This window comes from Mchenga conophoros, linkage group LG13 (assembly GCF_057382185.1).
Source record: "Mchenga conophoros isolate Kocher_MC1m ecotype Shallow Benthic linkage group LG13, M_conophoros_male_GT1.1, whole genome shotgun sequence".
NCBI lineage: Eukaryota > Metazoa > Chordata > Actinopteri > Cichliformes > Cichlidae > Mchenga > Mchenga conophoros.
Genome location: NC_140538.1, coordinates 17,758,998 through 17,779,049, shown reverse-complemented (window position 1 = coordinate 17,779,049; position 20,052 = coordinate 17,758,998). Strand labels below are relative to the sequence as shown.

General features: G+C 41.0%; 2 protein-coding genes across 3 annotated transcripts; both read left to right on the top strand.

Moving 5' to 3' along the window:
- Window positions 1-972: 972 nt before the first annotated feature.
- On the top strand, window positions 973-6,960 carry nkx2-3 (NK2 homeobox 3). Of its 2 annotated transcripts, XR_014894838.1 has the most exons (3): window positions 973-1,653; window positions 2,417-3,112; window positions 6,915-6,960. XR_014894838.1 is itself a non-coding variant. In XM_085296871.1 (2 exons), the coding sequence occupies exons 1-2, from the start codon at window positions 1,263-1,265 to the stop codon at window positions 3,058-3,060; spliced, it is 1,035 nt and encodes a 344-aa protein (XP_085152997.1). In that variant the 5' UTR covers window positions 973-1,262; the 3' UTR covers window positions 3,061-4,052. The 2 variants fall into 2 exon arrangements, 1 of the variants encoding a protein (XP_085152997.1); XM_085296871.1 differs by lacking the exon at window positions 6,915-6,960 and having other exon boundaries at window positions 2,417-4,052.
- Window positions 6,011-8,969, top strand: nkx3.3 (NK3 homeobox 3). The gene is made up of 2 exons (XM_085296872.1): window positions 6,011-7,124; window positions 7,751-8,969. Exons 1-2 carry the CDS (start codon window positions 6,881-6,883, stop codon window positions 8,284-8,286), a joined length of 780 nt encoding a protein of 259 aa, XP_085152998.1. The 5' UTR covers window positions 6,011-6,880; the 3' UTR covers window positions 8,287-8,969.
- The last annotated feature ends 11,083 nt before the right edge of the window (window positions 8,970-20,052 follow it).

Genomic DNA, 20,052 nt, shown 5'->3' with positions numbered 1-20,052 from the left:
TGGTGAGCGGATGAGATTATGTGGACATGCTCTTCTTTTCTTTCCACACGGTTTGAGAGCAATGGGTCCTCAAACCCTGGCGCCTGGACCTGGCCAAAGATAGTCGACCAGAAGAGAGGTGTCTCGTTTCAGCACGTTTATCCCTTAAGCACAAAGGTAAATTAAAATGAAAGCTCATTAATTTACCTATTAATATACAATATAATATAATTGTTAATATAATAATTATTATTTTCTTTCCTTGTAGCGCTTGAAGCTGATCATTTATTTATTTATTCAAAAAAGGTTTTTGCTTTCCTTTTACCAGTGTCAAGAGGAACTATTATTGTGGCCACATTTTCGTGGCCAAATCATCCTAAAACTTCCACAAATAAATAAGCCATAAATAATTCACAGACAACAATTTAGCACTGAGCATTCTTTATGCCTCTCACGGTTGCCGGATTCATCTCATTTCCCACTCTCTCGTTATATGATATTATCAAGGAATTGCCGAGAGGGGAAAAAAAGATAGGCCTAATCTTAAAAATCGCCAAATCTGCGATGTTGAGGGATCGTCCAAGAAATAAGTGAAATTCTTTAAAAATAATACATAAATAATCGAATAAATAAATATTGGTTCCGCCAAGTTAAGTATTTTTGTGGGCTATTTGCATTAAACTACACAACATAATATGCTTTGCCTAATTATTACAATTGTGTGACAGCGTTGATACAGAAACATTTAAAGCATGAATTAAGAAGTTCCTTACCTTTCAAAATATTTCCCAGTTTCACTGCAGTCGATGGCATCAATATTATTTCATAAATTAGGGATAACTTCCTGACATATGTAGGCTACACCTAAATAGAACAGAGAGGGAAAGGGGGAGGAAGAGTGCGAGAGAGAGAGGGAGAGAGAGAGAGAGAGAGAGAGGGAGACCCTACCAATCCCTCCCCCGCTTCAGGACGTCACTGAGAGGGAGAGGACAGCATCTTGGCTGACCCTCTCTCGCTAGATAACTGAATTCAGCCAACCAAACGGTATCGATCTTTCTCTTTCTCTCTCACCCATCCAGCCACAGACGCATATGCAACTAAGAGGGATGTCACAGCTGAGAGAAAATCAGTTGTCTTCGGTGTGTATGCAAAAACAACAGAGCGCGGCCGTTCCTCTGGTTTACGCACGCCTAATTTTCTTCTTTTGCGCGTCCGGAGGCGAATCGGTCCCGTTCTTGGACTGCTGATCGGTATATTTTGCCATCTCTTTCTTGGTGGTAATAATGATTCCTAGTCCGGTCATAGGTTCGTCCTCCACGCCTTTTTCCGTGAAGGACATTCTGAAGTTAGAGCTCCAACAACAGTCTCAGCAGCACCAGCTACAGCTGATCTCCTGCTTCGGTCTCTCTGGTGCGCTCTCACAGCCTGGAGCTCTATCGAACAAATCCTTCCGTTCTCACTCGCCGCCCTCCTGCATGCTGGCGGGCAGAGACACCCCAAGCCCCATCAGCTCCTGCCTGTCGGAGAGCGAGGAGAGGATGGCGTACCTCAACTCACTGAATGTGCAAGACCGACTGACGGACTCCGGTATCCACGTGGAGGTGTTCGGCAACCTGGGGCAAACCCACTCTGCAGACCTCCGGCCGGAGACAGAGCAGGACGAGCATGACGGCAGTGAGTACACAGTCTACTGAAGCGAGTTACTCTGAGGGTGTTAATTGTATAAAAATGCACATGGACGAAAATGCCAAAGGAGAAAATCAAATCATAAAATCTGAATTAAAGTTTCCTACGAGACAAAAAAAAAGGCTCATCAAATCTGACATTGATACATTTGATGAGCAGTTTCTGGAGAAACGTTTTCCGATTTCTGTTTAAATTATTATAAATTGATCGCCTAACACGGACAACAAGAAAATAGGCCCCTGGTTAATAATATACATAATATATATTTTCATAATAGGACCAAACAATGAACGGCAAAGAACAACAACAACAACAAAAAGATTATTATTTCATACAATTCATTAGCTGCCAGCTAACTGAGTAAGACTGGCAGAGATTAAAGTGTTTACATTTGCAAGCTGCTAATTTATGTTTGCTGAATATATTAAACTGATGATCCAAATTGTCACGCATTTAAAAAGACGTAGACACTTCCAGAAACACAAGACAGAAACTATATTTAGCCTCATCTGATTTGAATGTATCAACATTCACGTTTAGTTAATGTTCGTATATAACATGACGTCATTATTAGTATGCCTCCCTAATTTTATTTTTCAATACATTTTACTAGCAATTTTCAATTAGGCCACTTCCAATACACTTGTACAATAAATAATAAGAATAAGAATTAAATTTGTAATAAATATATACTTGAAAATAATCAAGATGCTAGCTCTGATGTGTAATTGAACATGGTTTCTCCATGCAGAGAGCTGCGGTGTCATGCCGGGTGAGTGTGAGGATCCAGACTCGGAGAAGCCGGCCACCAAGCAGCAGAGGACCAGACGGAAACCTCGCGTCCTCTTTTCCCAGGCTCAGGTGTTTGAGTTGGAGCGGCGCTTCAAGCAGCAGCGTTATCTGTCCGCCCCGGAGAGAGAGCATCTGGCCAGCTCCCTTAAGCTCACCTCTACCCAGGTCAAGATCTGGTTCCAGAACAGGAGGTACAAATGCAAGAGGCAGCGGCAGGACAAGACCCTGGAGATTGCGGGTCATCATCACCACCATCACCACCCACCACCGCCTCCAAGGAGGGTGGCTGTGCCGGTTCTCGTCCGAGACGGGAGGCCTTGTCTCGCTGGATCTCAGAACTATAATCCCCCTTACACAGTCGGAGCTCCCAATCCGTACAGCTACAACGGCTATCCAGCCTACAGCTATAACAACTCGGTGTATAGCAACACTTACTCTTGTACTTATTCTAGTTTCCCTTCTCTCCCGCCCAGCAACGCCTCTGCCAATGCTTTCATGAATATGAATTTGGGGAACATTAGCGGACAGACGCAAAGCCAGGCTCCCCAAGGACCAAGTGTCACACCCTGCCAAGGAGCTCTGCAGGGCATCCGGGCATGGTAGCGCGGTCTTTGCGCACAATCAGAAGCCTGTCTTGATGGATAGACTCGAGCATGTAAACATCTTCAACTAATGCCGTGAAAACCACAATTTCAAATTCCGTAACACATTACAGAGCGCAGGGGTCAGTTTGTTCTAACTCCACAGGCATATGAAGAAAAATTGACTATTATAATTATAATAATTTTTCCCCCTCTGAGCCACGTGTTTAGAAAACTTAGTAAAGTTGTTGTGTTATGTTTGACGGATTAGCCAAAACTATCCGTAATGGTTCAAAACTGATGTATTGTGCTTAAAAAATAAAGGAAAATCCCGTGTAAATTTTCGGTTACGCAAAGACCTATAGATTTCATTAAGAAAGTGAAGTCTTTCATGAATTTTATTTGGATGCATAAAGTTGCAAGAAATTAACATGGATCACAAATGCAGGACAATTTAGTATTATTTCTATTAAGATCTCCCCCCTCTTTTTTAAAATTTGTGTGACTTGGGTTTAACCTTAAGGCTTTGTTTTTTCACTCTAAAACTAAGTGAGTGACACTGAAAGCCAATGAACTGATTTAAAAAAAGAGGCGCTCAAATAAGGCTGTTTCTAGGCTCGAGTTAAAAACCACAAAACGATGCAAGTTATCAGCGATCGTGGAATTAAAGAGCATAATAACTGTCATGGCACGACTGATTGAAGTGGAGTGTGCTTTGTGTGTGAATCTGTGCGTGTATCTGTTCTTTTTCTTCTTTTTTTTTTAATGATGTTGACTGAGGTCTATTCCAACATTTCTTATCGTCTGAAATCTTTTCTCAAGCCAAGAAAACGTTTTTTTTCTTGTGTGAGAAAGCTTGCGCTAGACTTCGGCTTGAGACAAGAACCAGAAACAGAGAGAATTTAAAGGCGAGCTAATGTCCGGTCAGGATTCAGAGATGGACATTAACCAGACGGCCAGCATCCCCGGACCCACAGAGCATAAAAACGAGAAGAACATTGGATGATAAATACTCTTACGACTCCTCTTCTTTTGCTAAATAATAATAATAATAATAATAATAATAATAATAATAATAATAATAATAATAATAATAATAATAATAATAATAATAGATTACCTAAAGCTGTGTCACATTTATAATTACAATAATGTCATAATTACATAATAAATACTGATCTGCACTCACTCACAGTGAGGCAAACCCAGACCACATATATACTCTTTCTTCAACTCTCTCTAACACACACACACACACACACACACACACACACACACACACACACACACACACACACACACACACACACACACACACACACACACACACACTTCGTTGTTTAGCGATGGACTTAAGCAAAGCCTTTACCCACCAGGCACGCCGAATACCCTGACGCTATTAATGGAGATAAATGGCAAAGTAAACAGCGTGTTTGTCTCCCTTGATAGCTTCACTGGCCACTTCCCTCGGCTACTGCACTGCCGGTAGGACATACCTGGTGTCAGCTCTAAGTGCTGCAGAGTCACTAGTGTAAATAGAGCTGGCGACAGGACGGCGATGCCTGAGGACGCGGCTTGGCCACGGGTTCTCTGACAGACACTGCCGCGATCGCTATCTTCTGCTTCCAAAGATAGCAGCTCAGCGGCTCATCGCTGCGCTGTATAGGCGTGGAGTTTCCTAAAACAAAGTGTCTAGAGGCAGACACGCAAGGAGCTCACAATAGAACCGAGGCCCAAATATAGAGAAGGAAAGAAAGCGGGAATAAAAGCTCTATCATTGGGTTTCATTCTGGCTGCACCCTGTCAGCTGTGCTAGGACATGTTTTCATGTCTACAGCACTATTACCAAGTATACTGGAACCAAGAATACTGGAACGTTAATATTCGGTTTAGCGTAAAACAATAATAAGTCGTCAAAATTCCGCGTGACTTGATTGGCTTTTATCTGATATAGTATTAAATATTAAAAAAGAAAAAAGAAAAAAAGAAAAGGTTTTGACTGAAAAAGCCAGTTGATCACAAGTCCACAAAAGTTCAAACTTTATACTCTTTCTGTGTGAGCACAACAGTAAACTAAATCTTTCCTCACAAACCAAATCTCATCAAAAATATCTCTTTTGGTAGAACATATGCACTTGCAGAATTTCACGCTTAACGCTCCTCACTGGACAAAGGCAAGTAGGGTCGAGGTTTTATTTAGACACGTGTAATGACGTGTGAGACTCCATAATTATAATCAACATGACGCCATTGATTTCAAACCGTTTTTGCAAAATGAATAATAAACTGCATTCCGAAGCTGATTTGCAGGATTCAGATGTTCTATTTTGAAACTGACATGTTGTGGTTTGGACACAGGAAACTGCGCTAAAATTTAAATTTATCCCTCCCAGGCACTTAAAAACACCCTGGAGGGTGATCTGGCTTTGAGGTACAAAGGGAGATTTTACTGCAATTACTAGAAACAAAAAACATGGAGGAAGCAGCTCGCCGCATCTGTCAGTACATCTCCTCACCTGAAAGGTAGATTGTGTAATCCTGGTCTTTATGGGAGTGCGTATGTGCATGTGCGTAGCTGTCCTCTTTTATTTTCACTCACGTGTAACTGCGAAGACCAAGAATCCTGTCCACATGGCGGCGCTAGACACCTGTTCGAGCAACAAGGCAGAACCAGCAGACGTCCATCTTCACACTGGACTTAAGATGTGTTTTATTATAAAATATTTAAACATGCAGGTCTTTAGGATTCAAATTGTGCACAATTTTACCAGTCACATAATTCACAATGATAAAAAATGGACATTTAGTTTAATTAAAACTAAATAATAGATGGAAGAAGCCCTGCGACAGACTGGCGACCTGTCCAGGGTGTACCCTCTCGCCCTATGACAGCTGGGATTGGCTCCAGCCCCCCCCCCCTCCGCGACCCTGAAAAGGATAAGCGGTAGCGAATGGATGGATGAATGGATGAATGGATAGATGGAAGATTTTTTTAAAAATCAAACTAGTCCTTTTTGGATTAGTTTAGACTCAAGTGGAAAGTAAACTTGAATTTTCAAAAGAGTTATTTATGGTTTTTAAATGCAAATTCCTGCATTGTGAAATGCTTTAAAACCAAACTCACAGGTGAAAACCAGAACTGAGCAGCATTTTTACGCACGCTTAGTGAACGTAAACCGTTGGGTTTTCACACATGTACATGACATCTGATAGTTGGTAAACCTAAAGGAAGCAGCCTAAAGAAGAAGAAGAAGAAGAAGAAGAAGAGAAAGAAGAGGAGAAGAAGAAGCTGTTAAGCAAACAAAGCAGCTCTGTGCGTAAAAATAACTGAAAACATTTTCCAATGGGTCTGATTCATGTTTAGTATCAGATAGCATGTTAAGAATAACCAGAAGGTTCTACTTATTTTCTTTGGCTCTTACAGATTAAACTAGATTGATTTTACTTTTTTTTTTTTTTTTAAAAATCACAGTACTAATACCGAGAGCTAAAGAAAATAAAACCATGTAGCTTTGGGAATCAATGTCCTTCGTCCTTCACTGACACTGAGCAAAGAGGCCAGCGTTAAAGCTGGGCGGTGCGAAGGAGGGACCAGCAGGCACAGATAACATCCTATCACAACTTAACTGGAGCTGCAGTTGAAATACTGCTTGACAGTCTTGACAGATCCTGATATAGGCTGCTCATTAGCACATTAGACTGTTCGCCGCAATTAAATTACAACGCGCAAAAGAGCGAATCAGTAGTGAGGGCTTGTTTTTGCTTTCCAGTGGCGGATTTCTTGATGCCTCCCAAGAAATCGCGCGCGAGAGTGAGGAAATACCCGTGCTCTTATCTGAATTATGACATTAAGTTTTTCATCCTTTTCCATCAAAGACATCCTCACCGGACTCGATGCCAACGGCAAGCCGGGAACCGCGGGGGAGTTCTGCGAAACAAAGGCGAACAACACACGCACCGGCTATGGTGGCAGGGATGGCAACCAGGTCTACCCGGAGACACTTCCCACACATCCCCGCGTTATAAGCGCCCAATCGGAGGTTTCTACAGAGGAGGACACAGGAGAAGAGTCAGAGCTCATAGAAGGTGGGTTTTTTTTAACATCTGTAAAGAGTATCGGGAAAAAAATCTTAAACTGGTGTGTAGGCGTTCTCATCTAAATTATATTGCACAAAGCATCATGTTGAAGGAACATAAACATTCATCACAAAACTCGAATGTGTTTCACGCCATAATCACTTTATCGAGTTATTTATTTTGCGTAAGAAACCGTTTTCACAATAGAAAAAAATCCCGTTACCGTGTGTTTAAATTGAAGAACTGTGTATTATTTCCCCCATAAAAATACATCGATGTGTAATTTAACTAACTACAGTGTAATTATTACTGTCTCAAGAATTTGTATCTATTTATTCATGCCCCATGTGACTTTTTTGTGCGTAAAGAGCACATCGCTTGTGGGAAAATAAAAACTATAACGCTGCGTCGTGGAAATCTGTGGGATTTGTTTAAACTTGTTCAAAGTATTTATTCAGGTACATCCCTTAACTTTAATATCATGACAGAAATACAATAGAAAACTGTCATATTGGCCAGCATCAGCACCTTGTTGGAATGACCTATCAGCAAAAAACAGGGGCCTTGTGCTTTATCACCCTGACGTACAGAAGCAGCACATTTACTTGTGTTCACGGATTTATATTTTATTTCAGTCGCTGCAGATGACCAGGAGCAGTGTGAGGAGCAGGGCGAACAGCAGAAAAGACTGCAGTGCGAGAGTGCAGAGGAGGAGGGATGTAACCGCGGCGGGGAGACCTCCAGCTGTTCGCCGGACGCGCAGCAGTGCAGGCCCAGTGCAAAGAAGCGCACCAGGTCGGCCTTCTCTCACGCTCAAGTCCACGAGCTGGAGCGCCGTTTTAGCACTCAAAGGTACCTTTCTGGTCCCGAACGGGCCGATCTGGCAGGAGCCTTGAAGCTTACAGAGACCCAGGTGAAAATCTGGTTCCAGAACCGGAGATATAAAACCAAACGTCGCCAGATGGCGACCGAAATGGTCGTATGCAGCTCCCCAAAGAAAGTGGCTGTAAAAGTTCTGGTGCGGGACGATCAAAAGCAATACCACCAGGGGATTGGAGTACATATCCCCATGACTGTGCCACTGTACCGGGGCTATCAGTACTACCCGTACCTGCACTACTACTACCACCAACCCTGGAACATGGACATGTTTTGTGGAGGGATGCTTTGAGGCTCCGAAGCAAAGAAGCAGAACTGTTTTCAACAAGTGTCGCTTCAAATGCAAGCGTTCTGCTCTTTAGGAGGTTTCTGCTGACTCGATGGATTTTACGATGTAATTGGACATTTTATACAGAAAATCCTCCATTTTTAAATCGGAATAAGTAATGTAGTTTAATATTTTGTCAGTTTCATATTGTGTAACTATTTGCAAGTTAGAAAAAAAAACATTTTAAAGGGAAATACTACTGATTTCTTCAAACCTCTTATGTGACAGGTATATCTTTGGCCAGGATCATGACTTTTAAATATTTCTTTTAACTTTTTAAAAAGTGATTTTATGAATTATATTTCAAAACTTTCAAAAGTAAAAAAAATATATATTATTAACTACAATGTTATATTTCAACCTTTTCTTGTGGGATTAATAAAAGAAAAGAAAAGAAATACAACAAAGCAAATCATTTTCATTGTGTTGACGGTGGAAATCATCATGAAAGTTTGAACTTATTCAAATAATATAGGAGAAATTATTTCTCTCACGACCCTAAAAGTTTTCTTTACTCTGAGTTCTTCTTTCTGTTCATAAAAAAAAACAATATGTTTGCAACAGATTTGTAGATCACCCCTTTCTCCATGATGCACCATCTCAAATACTCCATGTTTTTATATCAAGATTTTTATTCGGGGTTTTTATAATCAAATCAAGGTCACAACAGTGATAAATATAAGAACTGTGTTTTTTAATATCTATATAAGGATATGGATGAAAATAAAATATAAATAATGTAGGTTCTGTTGTCATATTTAACCTCATACCTATACTACGGTGTCAGATGGTGCACAATATCTTAAATGCAATTTAGAAATTTGATGGGGTCATCTCTGCAGTGTCTTAAAATGAAGTGCTGACTGGGTTTCTCACAAGTTCATAGGATGATATATATGTTGTTTTTTTCTTCTTCCCCCATGACTGCCAGCAACAGCTCATTGTGAGCGACCAGACGGAGCAGAAAGGAATCTGGAAGTTATACAAACCCAACAAGAGAAAGTAGCTTATCTTGATGTGTGAGAAGCTTGACCGAGGCCTCTGACACTTTTAGTGGGCATTTATTTTATTTATGGGACACCTTTATTGATCGTGAAACTTAACATTAACACCTGCAAGAAGACATTCTTCTTTTGCACGGTACTAAAGCAACAGATTAGAAAGCAATAAGGCTTCTTCACACGAATGTACTTCTAACATTCTGTATCTCACACGGATAGAGTTTATGCTTTTAAAGTGTCTGTTTGGAAATGGGTGTTCATCTAGTTGGCTGACTTCCTCCTCTAACATTTCAGCATTGCACAAACCTTTACGTGATATTAGGAAGAAGAATCTTTGCTGTTGTTTTATACAAAAATTGTGGGGGGGGTTTCTTAATCCTTCTGCATAGGTGTGCTCTCTACTATGTGCTGCACTAGTCAGAGATGGTTAATAGACCGTGGAGATGTTGCACCATGGAGCCAGGCTGCACAAGACAGTGCACATTAATCATGCTTTACTGAAAAGACTACACCCTCATCATCACTCTCAAGGAACGGCACAGTGATCAGACGCCATAGGAAAAAATGTAATTCCTATACAAGGGGACCAGCATTTTAGTTTGGTTTTTAACTGATTGCATTTACCATCCAGAGGGAGTTAACATCTAGGCCTGTGTTTTATCAAAGGAGCTTGCAGATGGTGGAGAAAGGATGGTCAGATAAAATAATTTATCTTCCCCCAGGAATAATATTTAAAAAAGATACAGTTTATGTAACATGTTTACTGATCCCCTTGACACTGCAGGGTTACAAAAGGTTTGCAAGGTCTAAAAAGCACCACAGTGTCCTGTCTTTATAATCCCAAACAATATTATCATTACAGTACTACAACATTAAAGAGACATCAAAGAACTGGGATGTAACAGTGCTTCAGCTTCCCTTTTCCCAATGCAGGCAGCTTTGGCAGAGATGATCACCTTTTGCTGCACTCTGGCTCCAGCCCAAACCCATCTATCTCTTGTATCAAAACAGCACTTCAGACTACAGTAAGTGGTTGGCACTGTGCGCAGCAGGTTTCAGGGTGGGAGGAAAAACACATCTTCTTTTCGATGTCTAACCATAATTCACAGGGTGTAACACTGTTGCGCCACGGTACGCCACTTTCTATGTGCTCTGATTATTCACATTGTGCTGGTAAATAGTTGGTCTAGTCAGAGCTTTCTACCGTGACAAGATAAGAGTTTTTCTTTTCCTGCACCTATTCTGTGATGCATCACACTCGTGTAAATTTCCACCCACAGACAACAAAACAGGCACGGTGAAAGGAGACTGCGACAAAGGATAAGTTTAAGGTTTTAACACCAGTTAAAACTCATTCACAGGTGAGCTTCAGCTAAAAGGTCAATTTACCTTACTTTACATTATGACATTGTCTCCATCAAAGACACTGCTGAGCTGCTGGGAGCTGTACCTACCATTCATACAACAAAGTTCAAGGTGCCCCCCCTAAAAAAAAAAGGGAAAAAAAGAGCACAAGCAGTCAGACATCACAGAGGTTAGAGAACCAGTCAGGGGTTTATCCACAATATGTAAACTGCCCTATATGATTGCAAAGCTAAAAGTAAACACATGCACCATCTCTATTTGCATTGTAAAAGCAGCATGTAAATGATATACTATATTAAGAAGGTTAGGTCAGTGTTGGGTCAACCTGGTAATGTTATTTGCACCCGATTAACTTAAAAAAAAAAAAAAACAATGGAAAAGATCACCAATGGAAATAAAATGCCAATGTTCATGTCCCCTCAGAATGGACTTCAATTACTGGATTGACCTTGGCCCTTACTAGTTTTATCAGGTCAGTTCAGTGGTTCTGTATTTGGTGAGATTACATCCATGCACTGTAGTAATTATCAAAATATCGTTTGTTTGTTTGTTTTTTCATGGAAATGGACTGCCTGAGCTGCATTTCACCATATTTAATCTGTAACCTAAGATGCTTGTCTTTGAATCGTGCCAAGAGGAAAGCCATGCAGGCACAGGGAGAACATGCAAACATGCAAAAAGGTGTGAGCGTGCTAACCACTGCATCACCATGGTGAACATAATTCCGAGCATGGATTTAGCTCGGTGCCATATCATAACAACAATACCAGCATAAATTTTTATGTGGTATAAAAATGCCATGTCATGATATCATTGGTATTGTACTGCCATGTCCTAGTGCACGCAACACTGAGATAAGCCCAGGCATGTCTGAGAGCAGGAGCCGTATGTCACCACCATTAATGATTTATTACCCAAAAAGGAAGCTGCTTCAGCAAATTCTAACAAAGCACAGAATTCTGAAAAGCATAGGAAAAAAAATCTCCTGCTAAAGGTGGACAAAACAAATATGTTTCATCAAAAAACAGGGCTGAGAATGACCAGGCTATGAAAAAGGACAAAATTACTGGTAATGGTTACACCATGGAAAACCAGAGCTTTAAGCAGCTGGTTAAAAAACGTAACCCAAGATACAAGATGCAAGGTAGAAAATATTTTTCGGTTTTATGACAATATTGTGCAGCTCCTGAAGAGTTGCAAGGTTCAGTTGATTTATTATTTAGTTATTGTTAAACTAAAGTGTTGTACGGTTATTTCATACTTTTTACTTCAAATTCCCAGAGAAAACACTTACCTAGGCTAGTTTTGTGCTCACAGTTGACTAATACCGTGTCCCTGGATATAATTCTGTGTTATTATTATTGCACTGCAATGCTGCTTCTGCTGCTGGCACTTATTTCAGCAGATTTGCACTTAACATAGGAAGTGTCATCTGTGACAGTAGCTGTGGTAATGCTAAATGGCATCAGGATTGTGGATGCTTTAACTGGATTTGGAGATCTACAACTGAAGCTGCTCACAGTCTTTGTGATACTTTTGGAGCATTTTAAGGCTTTTACTGCAAACAATGTAGTACATTAAGTTAATTTCTAGTAATATGTTAATTAGTAGTTTTTATGTGAATTAATTTCCAGGTGTCTGAATGTGTGTAGTGACCCATGCAAAAATCTTACCCTGAGCATATTAATAATACTTAAACTACTACTGTAGCTGATTCCCATTTTTATATACAGTCTATTATAGCAACATACATCAGTGTTTTAAACACAAAGCCTTGCTTGAGTGGCGCAACTGGCGTCTCATTTTAGCATTTTTCACATAAAATGCAATGATTTCCTAAAGGACAATCCCACTGCTCTTATTTTGAGTGTTCACTTATTATTAACCAGCTACCCCGAGCCCTCGCTATCTTGTGTTTTTCCTACCAGCCTGTGTGCTATCGAGGAGCTCTTCCATGTCATTCATCTGTTTCTTCAGAGAGGATCTGGTGTCGACTCTGCAGTTGGTGTTGGCAGCTGGTGTCGGTAGTCCTTGTTCTGCTCTGGAGAGGCTTTTCAGTTCATTTGTTTATGTAGCACCAATTCACAACAACAGACACCTCAAAGCCCTTAATGCTGCGAGTTAAAGACCATAAATTATTAGAGCAAAAACCCCAACAGTCTGATGATCCCCTATGAGAAAACACAAGGTGACAGTGGGAAGGTAAAACTCCCGTTTAATAGAAAAAACAAAGAAAACCTTTGGCAGAACAAGACTCCTGTTGACTGAATATATGCATATTCTGATCTAAACAGATCTATACAGAGGTATATGATGGCAGCCATTGGTAACATCACATTGGTTATCCAATGCAAGCATCCTAGATCTCATAATTGTAATACAATACTGAAACTGGATGAGATGAGCAAGGGCTAGATCTGGCTAAGATACCGAGGAACCCAGTGCACTTACATGGTAGAGACTTGTCAGCAGTTCAAGAGGGAAGAGTTGAAGTTCATCTGTGGGATAAGATAATCACTGGAAAAGCAGCTGGTTACACTGCACGGTTATTTCTTTTAAATTATCTGATGGAGTAAATATAGAGATCTCTGCAAGGATTTTAACCCCCATTCCAGACGATTGTGGCCTAAGTAGCAATTAGTACATGCTTTACTAAGATAACCATAACATAGGCATCGCTTACTCAGTATCACTTTAAACACCGTCATTGACAGAATGTGCAATTGACACCCATGAGTTTACCCAACAGGTAGCATCAAATTAAGAATTTTTTGATCACCGTCAGCTATTGAGCTTCATAACTGTCATTATGGCATCTGTAAAACACAACTCATTACATTAATGACTCCTTTTACTGCTCCACTTCTAAAATTATACACTGGGGAGTTAAAAAAAAAACTATCTCGGCACTCCTTTGTCATTATCTGATAGCTCCTTGATTCGTAACCATCGTACCAGCTTCACTATTATCACCAAAGTTCAACAATTGTTTAGAAGTGCTTGCCACCGTTTTCTGGGTAGGTCAGATGTTCTGTGGATAAGAAATTCAAACTTGTTCCAGGTACAAAACCGGAAACAACAGCTCTTATCCGTTCTTTATTATCACTGCAGTGAATCACTCTAAGGTCACATCCTTTATCACTTCTTTAAGAGCATTTGTGCCCGGGAATGTGCTCCAGCCAGTAGTCCACTGAGCTATGAAACATTACTCTAAATGCGATGCTTAAGTATATAAACATTTTGAGTTGTGCTTTGTTTTTGTGTCTCCTCGCGAGCACGTCCGGAGACGGCAGAGAGAGAGTGAAAGAAAGGGAAGAGACGACCAGACAGCGGTGCAGAAGAACGTGTTTGTCCGCCTCTTTGAACAATCACTCGCACCAGCTCCCACAACTTAACAGAGTATTAATAGCAGATTTAAATAACACTTAATAATGGCAGTGGAAACAGGTAATTACCTGCTGTCTTTTATGTTGCAGAGGAATGCCTTGAGGGTGGGGCTGCCTCTGTAGTGTGCAACACAGGAATGGCAGTCCTCACATAATCCATGCTAGGCTGCGTTTTTAAGATACAGAACTATTGACAGAGCATTCTCACAAGGCCCCTGAGCAGCAATTATGCATGCATTTCCGATGCGCCTATTGCAATAGGAATTATTTTCTTAAGGGCCTTGTTGATTTAACAATACCACGGTCACATAACGGCTGTTGGCACCGAGACTTCTCGGTGAAATGAACGGATTTAGAGCTCACGCCACACTGAGACTGGGAGAGGCTGCCCTCTCACGAGTGTGCCAGTTGTTGATTGTACTGTCAGAGACACCCAAATGTCTTTTTCTGCTTTGGGAAGAAAATGGAGCAGCAGTGAGGTGCTGTTAATGCGCTGCCCCCCCCCCCAGGAGGCACAGGCCAGGACTCAGGAAAGAGAGGGGTCATGGTTAATCCCCAAGTATAAAGACAGATCTGCTTCCCTTTGACCTGGTCTCTGTCTTTCTCTTCCTCTCTCTTTCTCTCTTACACACACACACACACACACACACACACACTCTCACACACACACACACACACACACACACACACACACACACACACACACACACACACACACACACACACACACACACACACACAGCAAATAATCCCACCCAGAGGACTCCTCAGGCTTGTCCCAGAAACTATTAGCAGATAGCATCAGTGCAAGTAGGAATGTAAACATTTACAGTAAAGCCAAAAGACATCAGCTACCCCAGGGGAAGGCCCATCCATCATAGGGCAACCACATCAGCACTCACAGGCCTCGTGGTTTCAAAAGGAATTAGATATGACACCTTTCTGCACAATTTGAGCAGATTCCACATAATCAGTCCTCATTGTTCCTCTGGCATACTGGTAAATTCGTTATGTTACGTGATCACGCAGCAACGTAAGAAAGTGAGATGTTTTGATGCATGCTCAATCATCCAGGTAAGACAATCCCAAAAACTTGATTCTGTTCGAATCGCTACGTCCAGATGAACAGAATCAACTTTTTGGGAAGAAGGTGGCATGTTTTGTTTTTCTTACCAATGTTTGGCATTTTATGAAAATGTGCTCTCTTTTTTTGTTTCATTTTATCAGGGATATTTTGTGTGTTAGGAAATGTAGTTACCCCACCGCTGTGTTTGTATGAGTGGGGACATAGGTCATGGCAAGGATTAGAAAGGATACAGAGATGAGCCCACCCAGATCTTATAAAGAGCAGGGCCATATTTAAGGAAGTAGGTCTAGTCTTTATTGTTTGTGTGTGTTTCTACATGTATGTGTGTGTGTGTTTGTGTGTGCTGTGTCCATTAGGAACAGACACAGATAGCTCAGGGATGAGGGTCTGGGAGTTAAGTAGGAGTGCAAAGGTAAAGCTTGTGAGAAAGCAAGTACCATAAATGGATTTGCCCCTCAGCACCTCTCAGTTGCATTTATGTTTCTATGAACAGATTATATATGTATTGTTTAATGTATTTAGATATGAAGTGCTATTACATATGATGAGTAACAAATAATAAAACAGATAAAAATCATTTTGGAATATTAGCCTGAACATGCAGAAACCACAGCTGTCTCTAAATAAGTCTCTGCAGAAACAGCATGTCTGCCAGCTGTTGATAGCGAGTATGTGTTGAGCCCTTCTGTCCATAGATGGACAGGAAGTCTTTCAAGCTGCAACATTTCCTTCCTTTGACTCCTCTCCGCTCTCATGTCTCCCACGCACATGCTCAGACACACAGCAACTCCTCCAGAGCCAGCCAGAAGAATCCAAATGTTTTAATTAGCGGTGATAAGCAGAGACAAGCAAAGCATTGAACAGCTCTGACACACACATACACAGTCGTCTCCTATCAGCGAGTTGATAAAGGAGCTACTCGGGCTCCACTTATGGGCTCTCAAGCTTCCCTCCTCCTCCACTTCCTGGTCTACACCTCCAGGTTGTTAAAGTTTTGAGGGGCCAGGTGTCATCCCTTAGATATCATATGCCTACTTCCCAACAAACACCAACGAATGCAACGTGAATTAGGCAGATCCTGCCTGGAGCTGTTTGCCAGAGAGTGAGAAAAGAAAAAAACATTTTTGGACATGAGCTGAGATAAAATTTATGATTGTCACCTGTCCTGTAACAATATCTTCCAAGTACAACACCACAAATCAAAAAAAGAAAACTATAAAATGACAATAGCTGTCACTGGAGTTGTTTTAGACAAGAGTGTGAATAAAACTTTTGAAATGGTTTGAGAGCTTCCTGTGAATAAATGAATAGCTTGTAGTTTTTGCCAGACCAGTTTGTGCTGACTAGAGCTTGAAGGCATAACAGTTAAGCTTATTTGACAGGAAGCAAAAGCAGCTTTCTTTTCAAGATCAAGTTCAAAGGGCAAGAGCGTTGTTTCTCCCTGTGTCCCTGACTGCACCTGTGTTGCTTACACACACACACACACACACACACACACACACACACACACACACACACACACACACACACACACGCATGCACAAGTTTGCAAGCATTAGCTGTTGCACATCTGTTGTGCAGCGGAAATTTTTAATTGTGCAGGTGTTTTTCCAAAATGTTTCCGAGATGGTTTTATGACCTCGACTACCTTTTATTCACAGAATTTGTCACAACATTCAAGGCAGAAGGAAGGTCTGAGGAGAAAGAGTGCTGGACACCTGCAGTGATCTGTAACAATGCTGCAGTTCATCAGACCCTGCCAAGGCTTCACTCCCAAAGGCCCAAGGGTTTGCGTGTGCACGTGTGTGTGCATGTGTTTGTGCGTGCATGCGTGCGTGTATGGCCTTTGCTTTGATCATGACAGAAGCATGGCAAAGTAAGTTTTTAATTGGTGGATTCCTCCTGAGGCAAAAAATACATTTCCATCTTTAAACAAAGAACCGTTCCACAAAGCATCGTTAGGTCTTTTATAGGCCATTGAATTCATTTTTTTTAAAATAACACATCTTGGCTTTGTTGCTCATTTTAAAATATCAGCTTCCATGTTGTAGGAGGATTACCCGCCTCTCCTTATTCTGGCCCATTAGCACTGGCATTTTACTATACTGTAAACACTTGGCTTTATCAAGGAGCTTTGTATTCAGTGCAAGTCTTGCATGTTGTTCTTTTATTGCACGACAAGTGAAAAGGATCCCGTTTCAAACTAACACGCACGCCAAAGCCGCCCACAACATCGCCCCATTGCTTGTGTCTTTACATCCCTGAGTATGAATGCTCAGAATCAAAACAGCTGGTGTGTCTTTCTCTCCAACCTTCTCCCACAGAGTTGCAGAGTTACTATGTGTGAGCATGTGTAAGCATTTTATTGCGTTTCACTGATCATCTTGTATCCTTGCAGTGGTGGGAAAATGTTTCCTCCCCTACTTGTTCTCTTAAGTGATGACAGGAGCTGTGTCTCCCCCATATCACAATTCTTCATAGCTCACACACACACACACACACACACACACACACACACACACACACACACACACACACACGCACACACATGCTATGGGAGACATTCAAGTCACAACTGGCACAGCAAGTTGGTGATCTGTGAGCTATTTTAGTTGATATTTTGTTTGTTTGTGCTTCATATTTCACCCCGATTGCCATCTTTGGAGTCATGTCTGAGTTAACAAGAAACAGCCAGAAACCATTTGTCACTTGTCTCTAAAGGTTGAAAGTGGTATGTTTGGAACTTTGTGAGAACATCTAAAAAGAAGCGAGACGAAAAATATCTGTTCTCATGGATTTATTCCAGGAATGATTTTGTGTTTAAAGAATCCGGGCTTTTTTTCTTCATTGTATTTTCATGTGTAAACACAAAAAAACCCTCAATATTCCAGCTGGAGTTTTCTTGAAGAAATTTGAAAACTGTGGCACAAATCTTATCGAGGTTTCTGAATGCTACCGGTGAATGTGGGTCTTACTAAACAAGACAAAGTTGATCAGACAAATGTGGGAAGCATTTAAGTGTTTTACCATTTTTTTGGAGCACTGAAAATACTGGAGGCCAGCTTAGAGCTGATTTGTAGAGCCTTCTGCATAGGGACTTGTCAGTTTGGAGCTTCATGTGAATGAAAAGACTTTGAATGAAAAGACTGCAGGTCCTGTGACAGACTGGCGACCTGTCCAGGGTGTACCCTGCCTCTTGCCCTAAGACAGATGTGATAGGCGAATGGATGGATAGAGACTGGATGCAGTGACTTCTCTTAACCCTATTTCCGACGCTACCTCTCGTTATCCTTAACCCAAATTAAGCCTCAACCTTACCTTAAAGCATGTCTTGACTGTAAAATGTCGTGATTTATGCAAAGTGAATGTGTCATCCATTGGATTTTGTCCCATAGTGCTGTGTGTGCACAACACAAATGACCAAATACAGAACATGCAAATCATCTTCCATTCAAAGAAATAAAACACCACCTTGTAATCTGGCATACAAGCAATTTAAAGACAAATGAGTGTGTGCCATATTTTAGTTTAACTGTCTTTAGTAAATTTGTCACATGTCCTTTCTGGATTCCTTTTAGTATTCCTGCTGACTGAGAGCTATCATTGACATTTTGTCTGTTACGCTTACTGTCTTGTCTGTTTTTTCTCTTATTATAAGAATAAACAGACACTCAGTACTGCTGTGTTTGTCATTAAGGTGTTACAGTAATTAAAGCCAACACCCTGCAAACCTCACTTCAAAGGTCTGGATTCATCTACAATCCATACCTAACACCAACATGACACCTTTAGGTACAGCCTGCTGTTTGTATCAAAATGCAATTTTGAGTATTTTATGGTAAATGGCCTGTATTTGTATAGCGCTTTACTCAGTCCCTAAGGACCCCAAAGCGCTTTACACTACATTCAGTCATTCACCCATTCACACACACACATTCACACACTGGTGTAGGCAAGCTACATTGTAGCCACAGCCGCCCTGGGGCGCACTGACAGAGGCGAGGCTGCCGGACACTGGCGCCACCGGGCCCTCTGACCACCACCAGTAGGCAACGGGTGAAGTGTCTTGCGCAAGGACACAACGACTGAGACTGTCCGAGCCGGGGCTCGAACAAGACGAACTGCCAACTCTTGAGCCACGATCACCCTTTTAGCTGATATCACAAACGAAGACTTAATATTTTTAATTAATAAGGGTAATAAGGTTTTAAATATCAGCATTTTAAATCACCTGGTCCCTAACAGGTTTCAAAATTATTTCAATACAACCTGATATCAACAACACATGACATACTACACTGCGTCATTATTTGTGTAACAAAAGCAAAACCACAATACAGAATCTGTGTGTGGGAAAACTATGCACACTCCATAATTTAGAAGCAATAACTCAAAGTAACATTGTTGTAAATAGTTTTCTTCATTACATTGTTGTTTCATGTAAATGAGGTTTGCATTTTATTATTATTGTTAATATTTATTCATTTATTTGTTATTTTTTGCACAACTCTGTGAAGGCCCCTTTTCACTCATTGTTTGAGGACTAGTTTGGATTAGTTGCCTCCTTTTTCAGCCATTCTGTTTCTGCTATGTGGGAGATCATTTGGCATACAGAGGAGTTCATTTTAGACTCAATAAGTGTAAGCATGCTCAGGTCCTGTGGTTACAAAACAAACTCAAGTCAGCAGGTGCATAAAACCTTAGGATTAAAAGATGGGGTGCTTTCTTTGTCTTGTGACTATATTTTTACACTCATGTGGATTTAAATTCTGAGACTGAGGGGTGGGGGTTAATGCTTCAGCATCACTTTAGCAAATGAATTAGATTATGAAACTCCGGTTAGCACTCTACTAGAACCGTGGATATAAAAGAAGAGATAAAATCTCAGTTC

Bases quoted from the DNA above. Each gene is read 5' to 3' on its own strand.
- nkx2-3 (XM_085296871.1), top strand. From the start codon at position 1,263: ATGATTCCTAGTCCGGTCATAGGTTCGTCCTCCACGCCTTTTTCCGTG. The intron at 1,654-2,416 runs GTGAGTACACAG...TTCTCCATGCAG, and splicing joins GCAGGACGAGCATGACGGCA to AGAGCTGCGGTGTCATGCCG.
- nkx3.3 (XM_085296872.1), top strand. From the start codon at position 6,881: ATGACATTAAGTTTTTCATCCTTTTCCATCAAAGACATCCTCACCGGA. The intron at 7,125-7,750 runs GTGGGTTTTTTT...ATTTTATTTCAG, and splicing joins AGAGTCAGAGCTCATAGAAG to TCGCTGCAGATGACCAGGAG.